This window comes from Gavialis gangeticus, unplaced genomic scaffold (assembly GCF_001723915.1).
Source record: "Gavialis gangeticus isolate Ggan-Ray unplaced genomic scaffold, GavGan_comp1, whole genome shotgun sequence".
NCBI lineage: Eukaryota > Metazoa > Chordata > Crocodylia > Gavialidae > Gavialis > Gavialis gangeticus.
Window position 1 is genome coordinate 258796008 of NW_017729032.1, and position 14338 is coordinate 258810345.

The window sequence follows — 14338 nt, forward strand, 5'->3', positions numbered from 1 at the left end:
AATCCATAAAGCATCTTTCCTGTTAACTTATGTGAGATTTGATTCTGATTGGGCAATAAATCAACTGACCTAAATAAGATTACACACAAAAATAAGAGTCATGCTCCATGGTAAGTATCTGCATGACTGAACTCTAAATTTTCATTTATGAAAATTATTAGGGCCAAGATTTTCAAAGATGCCTTAGGGACATAGATGCCTTCTTTCCATTAAAATTAACAGTAACTGGATGTCAAGTCAACTGTTAAAAAGTCATATCCATTAGGTTTCTAGGTCTTTAAACATACCCCAACTGTTCTGTTAATCTAGACTCTTTTGGGCCTAAACACATTACATTATGATTGGATTCTTTCTCCTATTTTTCTTTTTAACCATGAAATAAAATTTTAGATGATATGCACTGGAAAAAAAATAAAAATAAAATGGAAATAAAAATGGAATAAATTAGACCAGAGCAAGACACGTAGATGCTATATATACTCAGTTTTCTTTATTTAAAGATCTTTATTGATTTCAAAACCATTGTTCTCAGTTTTTGCTTGTGGTAATTATTTGTACAAACATGCACACTTAAAAGTCCTTGGTACCAACTATATTTTCCATCATTTTCTTTCCTTTAGGACCTCTCCTCGTAACATGAACTGAACTAATGTAGCTGATGTTAACATAAAGTGTAATAATAGTGAAGTGTAACCATGTTAGTCTTGTTATGTAAGAAACTTGAAAACTCCATTTTGTATCCTTCTGCTTGACATAAGTGAATGAACTCTGCATAGCCTTTATGTATGAGTGTGTGTAAAAGGGTGAATGGCGGAGAATGACATAGAGACAGAAGAAGAAAATTCAACTGTTTATGTAAGCAACAAGGCACCAGATGTAAGTTACCAGCCAGTAACTAACTAACAAACAGCTGAAGAATCCCTTTGAAGCTTGAAGGCACAAAGGAGATAACAGAAGAAAAAATTCTGCCAGCCGGGCAACAAAAACACTCCAAGGCTAAGATAAGCTGAAGACAAAAGAAGAACAACCACAAAAACAGAAGCTGGGTATGGAAAAGCCCCAAAGCACTGAAACAAAGGATGCCAATCCCTATAAAAGAACACTTTGAAAATGCCAAGTTAGGTGAGTCTCTTTCTCTACTGCTGTTTCATCGGAGCACAGATGCATCTGTTCACCCCGTTCCAGCTGTTATCTTTCAATCTGCTATCTTCAAATCTGCTATCTTCAAATCATCATCTACTCAATAAGCCCAGGTTGGCCACCCTGGGCTGATATTGAGCAACTATTGCTGGTAACTATATCTGGTGTATGTGTGGATGAAATGGTTGTTTTGTGCATGTGTATGTCTGTGTGTAATGACGTGTATGATGATTTGTGTGTGTTGGTGTGAACGGTGTGCCTGAACCTCTATGTCTAACTCATGTCATCAATAAACATGGCACCTTGCCTTTATAAAGTCTCGCTTGTGATTTGAGCAACTGGCAATTTGTGTAACATCCTTAGACCTAAAATCTGGTAATTTTGTATGCTGAAAATACATTAATGCATTCCAATGAAAGCATCTCCAGAACAGGCCAAAGAGTTCAGGATCAGTAGGAACACATAAAAATAAAGTCCATCTTGCTGTTGTAGTCTATAATTGCCTCCTTGCCACACAGTAACAGTTTGTAAACAAGAGCCAACATTTAAGATAATCAGCATCTTTCATAAAGATGCAGTGGCTAACAAAGCCAGAGTAATACACTGGAATATGGTAAAAGTAATAATTTGTGCAATATTTATAAAAACAAGAAAGGGATAAAAAGTGATAAAACCTTACAACTATCCAGGAACATAGGGATATAAGACTGGAAGGGTCTTCCTCAAATCCAGCTCTCCACAACTGCAGGCAACAGTTAACTCAAGAAATTCCTATAAGTGGAGATAGTTCCTCTTTCATGCTGAAGGCTCCCAAAATAAGTGATTTGCAAGGTATGGATTGCATGTAGAACAATGTGACCAACCCTAGAAATTCAATCAGTTCAGGGGTGGAGCGTGACAGAGATGTGAAAGTGCACAGTAAGCTGCATCTGAATTGCAATGTGTAGGGAATTTTAGAGTGAAGGCTGTTATTAACACTGGAATTTAGCCAGAACACCCTTTATCTGACACAGTGGCATGGACTTTAATCATCAGAAAATGACTTGGACCCATTTGAACAACAGAATTTCCATCAATCATGTCTTAGCTGCATTGCTGGGATATTGGCTTAATTGTGACTCAGTGAGCCAAGTCCAGCCAAGTGAATGTAGTGGATTGTGAAGCACCAGTCTGAAAATTTCCCTAGGCTGCCTAACCTCATGGTCATAACCATAATACTCCAAAGCAGTGCATCTTCTCCCAAAGGCTCACAGTCACCTTGCACTCAGATCAGGCACCTCAGGGACATTTCAGTTCCCTTTCTGTGCCAGATTAGATGTTGACCTTTTTGCTGAAATACTAACTAGGTCTGAGAACTCAAACCAGCATCTAGCACACTGCCCTTCTTCACAAGTGGCTTTGCTTTACTTGTTATTTGACAGCTCAAGGCTTCAGTATTACAAGTAGCAGGTGTTGTTTGTTTCCCCAGAAGCTCCCGTCTTCCATCATCAAGTTCAGTGCAGAAGACTTCGAGGGAATGCAAGGTTTCCTTCTGTATTTCATACCCCACATACCACACTTGACAACCACTCATAATGTAGATCCTGGATAATAATTAAGCAACGCATAGGTCGTGTGGCACTTCTCTCTCTGGCATTCTTGTGGGAGTTGTATCACAACAGTCTCTGGCACAACTCTGTCTGCAGAGCTCTGTGATGTGGTCTTGGATCCTAAAGCAGGTACATAAAGTTGGCTTAGCTTAAAACAGACACAACTTTTGATAGGGGCAAAGTGCAACTTAGAAATGCTTCAATGGTTTAACAGTAAGTGTTGTTTTAACACATCCAATTCTATCTTAGGCTTCCATGTTAGTCCTTTGCTATTATGTTTGACCACCAGAGGGAGTAAATATTAATCACATACTATATATGGGTATGGGAACAAGTCTTTCAAGGTAGTAGGATTTCTTCCCTCATAATTGCTACTGAGAAGCAGTCAGTCTCCTTGAGTTACATTGGTTGGTGGAGCCAAGTCTTTTGTACACGTTTTGCAAATCTTTATATGACACATATGACACAGTAGGAAAATCTGTTGCAACAGCCCATGAGGTTATGCTAACATATCCCACCATCGGTGTACTGTGAATTTCTTCTCTGTTGCAAATATGTGGATAGCATGAAATGATGCGAATGAAATAAAGCCTTAGTCAATGGAGCTGTTCATGGCACAGTATAGGCAGTGGCACTGCAAGCTTCCCTACACAGCCCAGTCAATGAACCTCAACGTTGACCTTGGAGGAAAAAGGTAACGGAGTCTCCAAGATTTCTCAGACCTTAGTCCCCCTGTTCAGCTGCTAACCAAGCTGCCGGTTAATTGGGGAGGGGCAGATTTTCATTCTGTGAATGTTTTTCCCTGGGAACTGAAGTAAAACCAAAAAAGTAATTTCACAGTTGGAAAAGAAATTTTTGTCACTGTGGACAGGGTTTGGATTTCAGCCGATGACCTGGAGGTGAAAGGTTTTCTATCCCATTATCCACTCCAAACCAAAATGCTATTTGTACAGTTAGATTTTTTTACCATGTTTAGTTCCATGAACTCTTTCCCCAACTTTAAGCTCTATAGCAGCCTGTTGCCTTTTCAAGCCTGTAAGGGCTGTTTTGGTAAATGTTATTAGGCAAACAATCAGTGGATGAAAGGGAAAAAAAAAAGATTGAGTCCATCAGAAGAGGAGATCAATAGGCAGTTTATTATATTAGACACCTTGTTGTTTCTTTTACCCACTTTCTATTTCAAGTCTTAGCACACAAGTATCTAGCACCTGAATTAAGATAGACTTTTTATTAGTATTACAGCTTCTCTTTTCTTAGTAGGTGCCCAATCATTAGGGGACAACAAATGCACAAACATTTACCTTGTTTTGATTCCATCCAGTGGAAGGTAATAATGGTGTGTATACATGAAGTTATAACTTATCAATCTTTATCCCTTCTATTTCTAATAAAAGAAAAGAGTAATGAAATAGATGAACACTCACTGAATATCAGGATCATTGCCAGAATAGTCACCACCAGTATCATTAGGAGACCAGCAAGCACTGCAGCCAGGATCCAGACTGGCAACTTTGAAGGATCTTTAGAAACAAAATATAAATTATAATATAATGAGACACAGCAGCTATTCAAAACCACTCATTCATTGTCCATATCAGGGACTTAACAATAAGCATTTTTATTTGTTTGTTTAAATAGAAACTATAAGCAGAGTTTAGGAAACAAGATATGATTATTACAGCTACTGAAAGAATAAAAATTTCCATTCCCATAGAAAATTCTCATATTTTGACCATCATTTTCCTCTTGAATTGGTATAAAAAAGTCAATACCCTGAAAGAAAACTGTAATGAAAAGATTTTTTTTTAAAAGTTTAGGTTGAATTGTCAAAATTAAAAAAAAACTTGAGAACATTTTTCAATAATTTTTTTTCTTGACAAGTTTAGCAGTTTTCCCAATTAGAAGTTAACATCCCTACCCTTTGCACAAAGTGCTATGGATGTTCTGATTCAGAGGATGCATCCGTATCTTATTTGAAAGTGGGTAATTATTCTGAGAATAAACAGCAGTAAATCAAACTGTCAGCATCTTGTAAATAACATGATTTAAGTATTTGTTTGGGATGGAAGAGGGAAGAGGCACCAGAGCAGAAAAAGGACCTGCAGGAAAGAGAAAGATGTTTGAAAAGGAAAAAACCTCATGCTATGCTAATCCTTTGGAGACAGAGAAGCTCTTAGCACAGAGGCTGAATCCTGAGAAAATAAATCATAGAATAAGAGAAAGAAAGTGCAGAAAGATCAGAGCGTGTATGCAACCTGGATGCAGAAAAAGAAAATGGCTCCCTAATACATGCTCCTGCCATATAAGCTAAAGAAACAATTCTGTTTTGTGGCAGCATCAGTACGCCTTTAACTGTTATATGGGCTAGCCATTGTAAACATAGGAATGAATCAGTTCTTGGTCAGAACTTCTAGCACTAATGATTAAAAACCATGTAAACTGCTTCTATTTAGAGGCAGAATTTTGCACGAAAACATAATGAAGCATAGCATTATAGGGTTGCAAAGGACCTCAAGGGTATAATCTCAAAATGATGCTTGGCTAAAGGGCCCCCACAACCATTTCTTGATTTTTACTGCCATGAAGCCTGATTCTAATTGCTCAGAACTGATGCTGTAGGATTTGGTCTAAAGCCTTGGGCTGGTCCCTCAAAGATTGGCGTTAAAGCGCCTATATTGTACCATATTATAACTAATAGTTGGTTCACTCTTTCTTTTGGCATGGTGAAATAACAATTCTATGATGTAACCAAAGGAACAAATACAAATATTTGCCCCTTCTTGCATTTTGTATGGAAGAGCACTAAACAGGTTCCTTTGTTCAAAAACAGATTACCCCAAGAGAAACATATTACTAAATCAGTACCTATTGAACAGCAATCATTTACCTTTTTCAGCTTGAGGCCAAGATATATGTTTGACAACAGGACTTTCCAGTGCAGAATGATTCACTTGGCAAGAAAACTGTACAGATCTGCTCCAGTCAGAATGGGAAATAATTAGGTTACTTATATAGGAGTAAGAGCCATTACTATTGGGGAACAAAGAATCATTCTTTGAAGTGTTGGTGATCAACTCTCCATCCTTATACCAGGAGAACTGGATGTCTTGAGGGTAGAAGTCCCAAGCGCAGCAAGTCAATGTGTTCTCATAGTTATTGAAGAAAGGAGATACCAAGGAAAGCTCAACAACTGGAGGAGCTGGAACAGAGGAAACAAATGGCATGCTGCTGCATCATTGTATCACCCCATAATAACCATCACCTGATAAGTAAGATGTCCCTTTAGTTCAGTGATTCTCAATCATTTTAGACTCAAGACACCCCTTAGGAAATGCCAGATCTTTGCTTTCACTTGTTTTTTGACTACAGAAAAATAATAGGTCAATTTTTCCATTGCAAAGGACTCAGAAAGGCCACAACAAATCAAAGGAGTTTTCACACTATAGATATTTATTTGAAATCTCTGGGTTTATCTCGTTGTCATTTGCATACCTATCAGTGCTAATATTATGTGGTATCACATGGCACCCTTAAAAGGATTTCATAACACCCCTGAGAATCACTGCTTTTAACGTTTGATGCCTCACTATGTAAACGTTGCATTAGAAACTGTATTGTAAGGCTCAATTGAAAATCAGGAGGTCTCCCTCAACCTGCTCTGCAATGCTATCTGAAATGAGAAGAGAGGGTTTGTGCTTTTGGGGAGTATTAGGAGAAACATACATGGAGGTTTCTTGTTGAACAGGTGATAAGGTTCCTTTAGACATGACAGCAACAAGCAGGAAGATACCCAATAACCAACAGGGCTCAGGTTGCCCTTACGGAGCTCAGGTAGCAGAAGGGAGCCCACACTCAGCAGCATGAACAATAAGTATTGCAGTAGCATTAAATCTGCATATAAGAGACTTGCTGCAGTTTCTTAGGATATTTATCTTTCTAAAATGATAACAATAGAAGAAAAATAACCCACAGAAATGGTGTCTGATGGAATATTGCAAATGCCTAGCTCACCTGATACTGTTAGGTAAATGTATGTATAGTCCAGTGTTTTCACCGGTGGAGGAATCATGCTTTCCAGGGTGCAGTTATAAACCCCGGAATCATTCACAGAGACTCTCTGAATAACAGCATAAACCCATCTGGTGTGATGATCGTACTCTAGAGTTACAGAACCTTTGCAGATTCTGTTCCAAATGCTAAAGTTTCCAAACCGCCAGTAACAAAGCTCAGCGGCGGTGCCATTTCTCCTTAGAGTTAGGATCAAACCTTCTGCTGCATTACTAATGTGAATACATTCCATTTTCACCATTTTACCCTGTAATGAGACCACATTTTTTCTCCTTGCAGTGGATGCATCCTGATGCAACCCTAAGTGGGGAAAAGAAGATAGAAAGGGTGAGTTACATAGACAGCAAAGAGTAAGCCAGTTCTTTCACATCCTCCAGATGGAGGATGATGTGATGATATGTCTGGCTGGCCACAGTCTCCATTCCAGCACCAAGAATTGAGGTCTTAATGCTCTGAAGTAAAAATGTTTGTATTATTTTTCTTCTCTTTGTGCCTATTGGTAAGCACTTTGTTTCACACCTCAATTTGAAATTTCATAGTTACCTTTAGCAAGACTCCCTCATAATATACATGCAGTACATTTGGCACTGTCTCTCCCACGATATCTCAGAAAATATGTTGTAGATCAGGGGTCAGCAACATGCTGTATAAGCACCAAATCTTAGCCAGGGAGTTGGGAGGGCTTCAACGGCATATCAGTAGTGTAGCTTTGGTAGCATTCCCACAGGAGGGACCTTTGCTTGTGGCAGTGCCAGGTCTGGGGAGCTGATCCCATGCTGCAGGAAGAACTAGTGTCAGGGAAAAGTGGCAGGGGCTGGGATGGAACAGTGGTCCACTTTGGACCCAAACCAGGTTCTTTTGTTCCACAGCTCTGAAATGTTGCTTACCACTCATATAGATGAAACCACAATCAGCTGGATGAATAGCTGCTTAGTAACTCAAGCTCAATGAGTGGTCAACAAGGGTCCAATGTACAACTGAGAGGAAGTGTGAAGTGAGGCTCCTCAGAAGTCTGTCCTGCATCTGGCACAGTGTAATATCTTCAGAAATGACTTGGAGGCTGGCATTTAGTTTATATTTATTAAAATTTGTGGATGACATTAAGCTGGTAGTAATCACAGGCACAGTAGATGACAGGATTGGGATTCAAAATGACCTTGATGCATTGGAAAATAGTCTGAAGATAAAATTTTATAAGGACAGCTGTGAGGTACTATATTTGAGAAGGAATGATCAAATGCACAAATATAAAATGGGGAATGCGTGGCTAGGCTGTAGCTATTTAGAAAAAGAATTTAGGGGCCCCACTGAACCACAAGTCAACAATGTAAAATTGTTACCAAAAAAGCTATTAGTACATTGGAATGTATTAACAGTGGTGGCAGATGATATACCAAGGAGCAACCGTCTCAAATTGCAGCAAGGGAAGTTTAAGTTAGATATTAGGAAGAATGTTCTCACTAAAAGGGTAGTAAAACACTGGAACAGGTTACCCAGAGAGGTTACCCAGAAACCTCCATCCTTAGAGTTTTTCAAAACCCAGCTAGACAAAGCTTCATCAGGAATGGTCCTGCTTTGAGCAGGGAATTGGACTAGATGACCTTCTGAGGTCCCTTCCAACCTTCACTTTCTATGATTATATGAACAGGAGTACTGTGTGCAAGTCATGGGAAATGATTCTTGAAATTTTTTCAGCACTGTTGAAACCTTGGCTGGAGTAGTGTGTCCAATTTTGAGGTGGACTAAATGAAAAGAGTCCGGAAGACAGCAACCAAATGACCAGAGCTTTACAAATAAAGTATATGAGAAAAAGTGGAAAGAACTGGCATAATTTAGTCCAAAGATGTGGGATTAGTTTAGAGAAAAGGGAAGGATGGGGGTTTGATAACTGTCTTCAAATATAATGAGGGTAGTGATCAACTGTTCCCTCTGTCCACAGGAGAGAGGACAAGACATAATGGGCTTAAATTCCAGTAAGGGAGGTTTAGGTTAGATATTAGAAAGAACTTTTTTAACTATGAGGGTGCTTAAGCACTATAACACGTTACCTAAAGAGGATGTGGATCTCCGAGACTGTAAGGTTTTTTTTAGTCCCTGTTAGAAAAAACACTTTTCTGGGATGGTCTAGACAGGGATGATCCTGCCTTAATCCAGAGTTTGGACTAAATGACACTGGCACACTATTTCATTGATTGACAAACAGTTAGACATCCTTGATATTCTTGAATACCAATCTATTTGCAGTGACCACGAAGTCTTTGTATATTATATAACCTTAGGTACCACATGTCAGCAGGAAGGAAGTGTCCTTCAACTGACTCTTTCTTATGCACAAAGGATCAAACTCTCTTCTCAGGGGAATAAATTCAAAGAGTCTTCAGTGGCTTTTGTGGAATTACCCTTCATTTTAGGGGCCCAGAGTTCATCCTCTACCACTTGATTTTATCGCTGTAAATTATCAGCATCAGAAAAATGAGACTGCACAAAATAGAAGTTGTATATGAAAGGAGTTATCACTTTGAACTCTTGCATTCATAATTTTTCTCCATCTCTTATTTTGAGTTGTGATAATCTTATCTGAACATTGGCAGATGGAGTAGAGAAGCCTTGATAATGTCAGCCATTTGTTTTCAGAACTGGTCAATGAGTTTTCTGTAGTTCATGTCAAGGCAGAAGCGAAGTCAACAGTAATGACATTGAAGTTTGATGCATTCATATCATAAGTGATTCCACACAGGGGGAAAAATGGAATCATTCTAGTCATCTAAAGCAGCAGGTAGAGAGAGACAGGAGTGTACCATCTAAATGTTCATGTTTCGTCTAGTAGCCAAGTTCATTTGTGGTCAAGCGTCAATTAAGTCAATAAAGTTATTCCAGAGTAATTTGTCTTGTGTGATACATGAAGGCAAAGCTAGCTCAGAACCTCCTGCCCACAGAATCCAGAACAGGGTACTTACAGCTCTGGAACAAAGCATATTAAACAGGAATACAAAACTGTGAACCTACCTGAGCTTGAGAAGAGAGCACATATTAAAAGCACTGGTAAAATAGCCTTTCCTTTGGACCACTGAAGTTTCCTGAACAGCATCTGAAAAAAGCACATCAAGTCAATTGATGCCTTTCTCTGAGAGCTGAGTCATTATTTTCACCAAGAGCATCTGGAGTTTCTGAGGAAATTCCAGGGTGGAAGTGGGGTCTACTGTAATATGAATGATAAAAAAGGGAGTGGATTTTGGTAGAACTGAGTAATTTACATGCTGATCACCTATATTGACCAATCCAATGGCCATTATTATTAGAAGCTTAGATAACCACGATAACAGCCTATATCAGGGCACTGGTCAAAGAGGAATCTTCCCCTACTGACATTCAGATAGGACTGGGGCAAGACATAATCTCCCCATACTGACATTCAGATATGAGCATGTCTTGCCCCAATCCTATCACATATTCTGAGTCATTGACACATATTCAGGCAGGATGAAACTCCCCATAGAAAGACTGGGGGAACTGGGCTTATTTAGTTTAGAGAAGAGGAGATGGAATAGCAGCCTTCAACTACCTGAAGGAGGTTTGAAAGAGGATGGGAATTAGACTATTCTCAGTGGTGACAGATGACAGAACAAGCAGCAACAGTCTCAGGCTGCATCAAGGGAAGTTTAGGTTAGATGTTAGGAAGAATTGTCTCACTAGCAGGGTAGTAATACACTGGAACAGGTTACTCAGAGATGTGGAGAAAGCTCTGTCTTTGGGGGTTTCAAAACCCAGCTACACAAAACTTTGGCTAGGATGATCAAGTTGAGGCTGGTCTTGCTTTGAGCAGTGGGTTGGACTAGATGACCCCATGAGGTCCCTTCCAACCTTAACCTTCTCTGATTATATGATTCTAGGAATTAGGATGCTGGGTGGCAACAGTACTCAGAAGATGTTAAAGTTGCTATCTTGTGGGTCACAGCCCATGCTGATGGGCATGCACCCCTTCTCTGCAGTTTCTGTGTATTATAGGACAGCTATTCAAACAGGAAAGTCAATACTTAGGCCTCCTCTTGAAGCTGTGTAATCCTCGGTGAGGGCTTCTGTTTTGGGGCCTTTCTACATAAGAGCCCAAGGATTAGAATAATAGAAAATTGGGGTTGGAAGCAACCTCAGGAGGCCATTTAGTCCAACCCTCTGCTCAAAACAGGACCAGCCCCAACTAGATCGTCCCAGCCAAGGCTTTGTCCAGCTGGCTCTTAAAAACCTCCAAGAATGGAGATTCCACCACCTCCCTGGGTAACCTGTTCCAGTGTTTTACTACCCTCCTAGTGAGAAAGTTCTTCCTAACAGCTAACCTCAGCTTCCCTTCCTGGAACTTGAGACCCACAAGATAGCAGCCTGTCCTGCTATCTTCTCCTTGTCCTGTCATTTGCTACCACTGACAACAGTCTAGCTCCATCCTTTTTGGAACCACCATTTAGTTGCTTTTCTAAAGTTCAGGGTCCTTACTCTATTGTTCTGCTTCCTTTCCTCAGGAGCCTGGACTCAATCATTTTGTGGTCACCCAAGTTGCCATCCATGTCTACATTCCCAACCAATTTTTCCTGTCTGTGAGCAGCAGGTCAAGAAGAGCATGGCTCCTAGTTGGCTGTGCCAGCACTTGAACCAGGAAATTGTCCCCAACACTCTCCAAAAACTTCCTGGGTTGCCTGGGCACTGCTCTACTGCTCCCAGCATATGCCATGATGATTGAAGTCCCCCATGAGAATCAGGGCCTGAGATCAGGCAACTTGTGCTAGCTATTTGAAGAACAGTGCAAGTTGAGGAAGGAACAGAACCAGCAGGCTTATGCAGTGAGACTTCATGCAGAGGCCAGCACAAGTGCTCTGTGGTGGTAAAGCAGGTTTGCAGGGGGAAGGAAAAAATGTTTTCTGTGTACAAGTTTTGTGACCACATCCATTTAAGGAAACACATTCTGCATATTTTGTCAATAACAAGAAAACCTAAGAAAGTACCTAACTCCCCCAATTTCTACTTCAGATAGGAAACTGACTTACCAGGCTGTGAAATCTGCTGCTGCTTAGCAAAGGGACAGAAATATTATAGCAAGACTCTGAGTGGTATATAGTTGTGCACAGAAACTTGGTAGTATCCCTTTAAAATGCAGAGGAACTCTAGTGGCCTCTGGCTGCATCCAGATGTGCAGACATGTGCAGTTTGTTGTTCCACAAGCCTCTTTGTGGTGCCACAAACTGAACAAGGCAAATGTTCAAACGTGCGCTGCACTGGAAATTTGCAGTGCAGCGCCAAAATTTGCTACCAGGATTTCCCAGTAGCAGAGAAAAGCAGAGCAAAAAACAGCAGGGCAAAGCATGCTCCAGAGCAAACAGGGGCTTGGACCTCCAGGGAGACACTCTGGCTGCTGGCCAGTGCATCTGTATGATCCATTTGTGACCCTGCTGCTCCAGCACGCTGCATAGTTGGAGCAATCAGAAGCATGGCAGGGCTTGCAGCTCCCAGCTGCTGAGCTCATCTGGCACCCCAGGCCAGTCCTGGGCCCATACAGCCACCCATGGCCAGCCAAATGCTGTATAGGTGGGTGCAACTGTGTCACTGCTCCACCCAAGGCTCAGCTACAGCCAGCACGGAGCAGCAGGAGGCCCTGGAGTTTGCTGTAGGGACCATGGCTGACCACAATGAGGCAGGTGGGGGGACCCACATACAGGAGTCTGCTCAGACCAGGCACTGGAGAATCAATTGGTGGCCTGAGGAGGTGACTGACCTCCTGGCCATTTGGGGCCAGGAGGCCATGCTGCATCAGTTTGCACAGAGACAGCGCAATGAGCACATCTACTGAGTGACTGCTGCCCAGCTAGCCAAGCGGGGGCACAGCAAAATGTGGCAGCAGTGCCATACTAAGGCCAAGGCATTGTGCCAGCAGTTTGTGCTGCTGCAAGCACACACCTCTGCATGTAGAGATGCACCCCTTCACATAAATTTGCGCTGGTACTTTTTGCCACGGGTCACGCCCCTGCACGTGCACTTTGATGTAGAGCAAAATGCCCCACGTTGGGGAAATTGCTGTTTCCCCGTTCCTCCCAGCTCCCAGCATGCTGCAGGAGGTAGGACGGAACTAGAGGGGAGACACTGATTGAGCCTCTGTGTCAGCCGGCGCACGCTCCTCTGGCATGCACCATGCCACTTTTCTTTGGGACATTTTGTTTTGCAGCTCTACAGAACGCACGTGCCTGCAAGTCTGGATTCAGCGTCTGTGTACAGACGTTCCAAGAACCCTGCTCCAGAAGTAGGGTGTAGGTGTAGGTGTATCTTCCTCAATGAACACCTTTACTTGGACTCAACGCTACCAACATGTAAAGAGCCCCATACAAGCTCTCTGACATCTGGCTTATGAGACCAGGTTTGCTAGGATTTCTGTTCTCTATTCCGTGTGGTTTCCCCCTACCCCTCTGGGTTCCTCAGACAACAGTATCTTGTGACCTGTACACATGTCTCCTTATCTTGCACCCCATTTATATTAACTCTTTCTTAGGAAAAACAATTTTTCCCTAAAAATAGTTTCTTTCAGAGACTTTTGTGCCATCTTTGGTTACTTCTGTCTAGTGTTGCAAGCCAAAATTTTTGAGGCGGCTACATGGACATTGCAGGCTCTTCAGAAATCCAGCCAGTTACTTGGATGCATGAGTATGAATTTGGAAACTTCACTTTAAGACTCCCTTCTTTCTGAAGAACTTGATCCCCACCCATGCAGTTGGCCCAATCAAAAACTTCACACAAAAAAACCTTGCCTCTCCTCCAGTCATAAATCATATGCCTGTGCGAAGCGGCTAGCATTCGCTTTGGATTCGGATTCGGCTGATTCGGGGGACAGTGATTTGATTCGGTGACTGGAATCTCCAAGTCAGCCAGGCCGATCCCCCGCCTGCTCGCCCCGCCCAGCAATGGCTGCCTTACCAGGCTCAGCGCTCAGCAATTTGAAAAAAAAGCCCCAACTCAGCAGGTGCTGCTGGGCGGGGGGTGATCCCTGCTGTCCCCCATTGCCCCATGCTGCCTGGGGGGCTCTTCACGAGCCCCCGACCCCCTCTCAGTCCCCCAGCCCCTGCCCCCAAAGGCTGCCCTGCCCAGGCCAGCTCTGCCCCTTTAAGAAGAAAAAAAAAAAAAAACCTGAGAAAACCCCCAGACTCACCATTCCTGCTGGTGGGGGGGGTGATCCCCACTGCCTCCCACTGCCCCATGCCACATGGGGGGGTCTGCACAAGCCCCCCGAAGCCCTGAGGCTGCTGCAGAAACAGAGAGTCCCAGGGCTTTTTTCTGTTTTCTTTTTCTTAAAGGGCCAGAGCTGTCCTGGGCGGGCCCCCGTGGGGGGGCTGGGGAAGTTGGGGGGCTTGTGCAGATCCACCCATGTGGGGATCATGTCCCCACCCAGCAGCACCTGGTGAGCACCAGGGCTTTTCTTTAAAGCACCGGGAGCTGGGGCAGGCAGGGCAGCCACGGTGGGGGGGACTGGCAGAGGTCCCCCCCTCTCCCAGGCACCCCTCCCCCACCCC

The 14338-nt window shown here is 42.4% G+C and overlaps 1 protein-coding gene across 1 annotated transcript in view; it reads right to left on the reverse strand.

The window, feature by feature from the left end:
• Nucleotides 1-1433: 1433 nt before the first annotated feature.
• Nucleotides 1434-14338, reverse strand: part of LOC109303556 (tyrosine-protein phosphatase non-receptor type substrate 1-like) — a 28952-nt gene continuing 16047 nt past the window's right edge. Inside the window, exons 2-6 of the mRNA XM_019525783.1 lie at nt 9804-9885; nt 6741-7097; nt 5617-5928; nt 4154-4249; nt 1434-2849 (exon numbers count right to left, since the gene is read on the reverse strand). Coding sequence (XP_019381328.1) covers nt 2710-2849; nt 4154-4249; nt 5617-5928; nt 6741-7097; nt 9804-9885 — 987 coding nt within the window. The 3' untranslated portion in view covers nt 1434-2709. The remainder of the gene's footprint in view (nt 2850-4153; nt 4250-5616; nt 5929-6740; nt 7098-9803; nt 9886-14338) is intronic.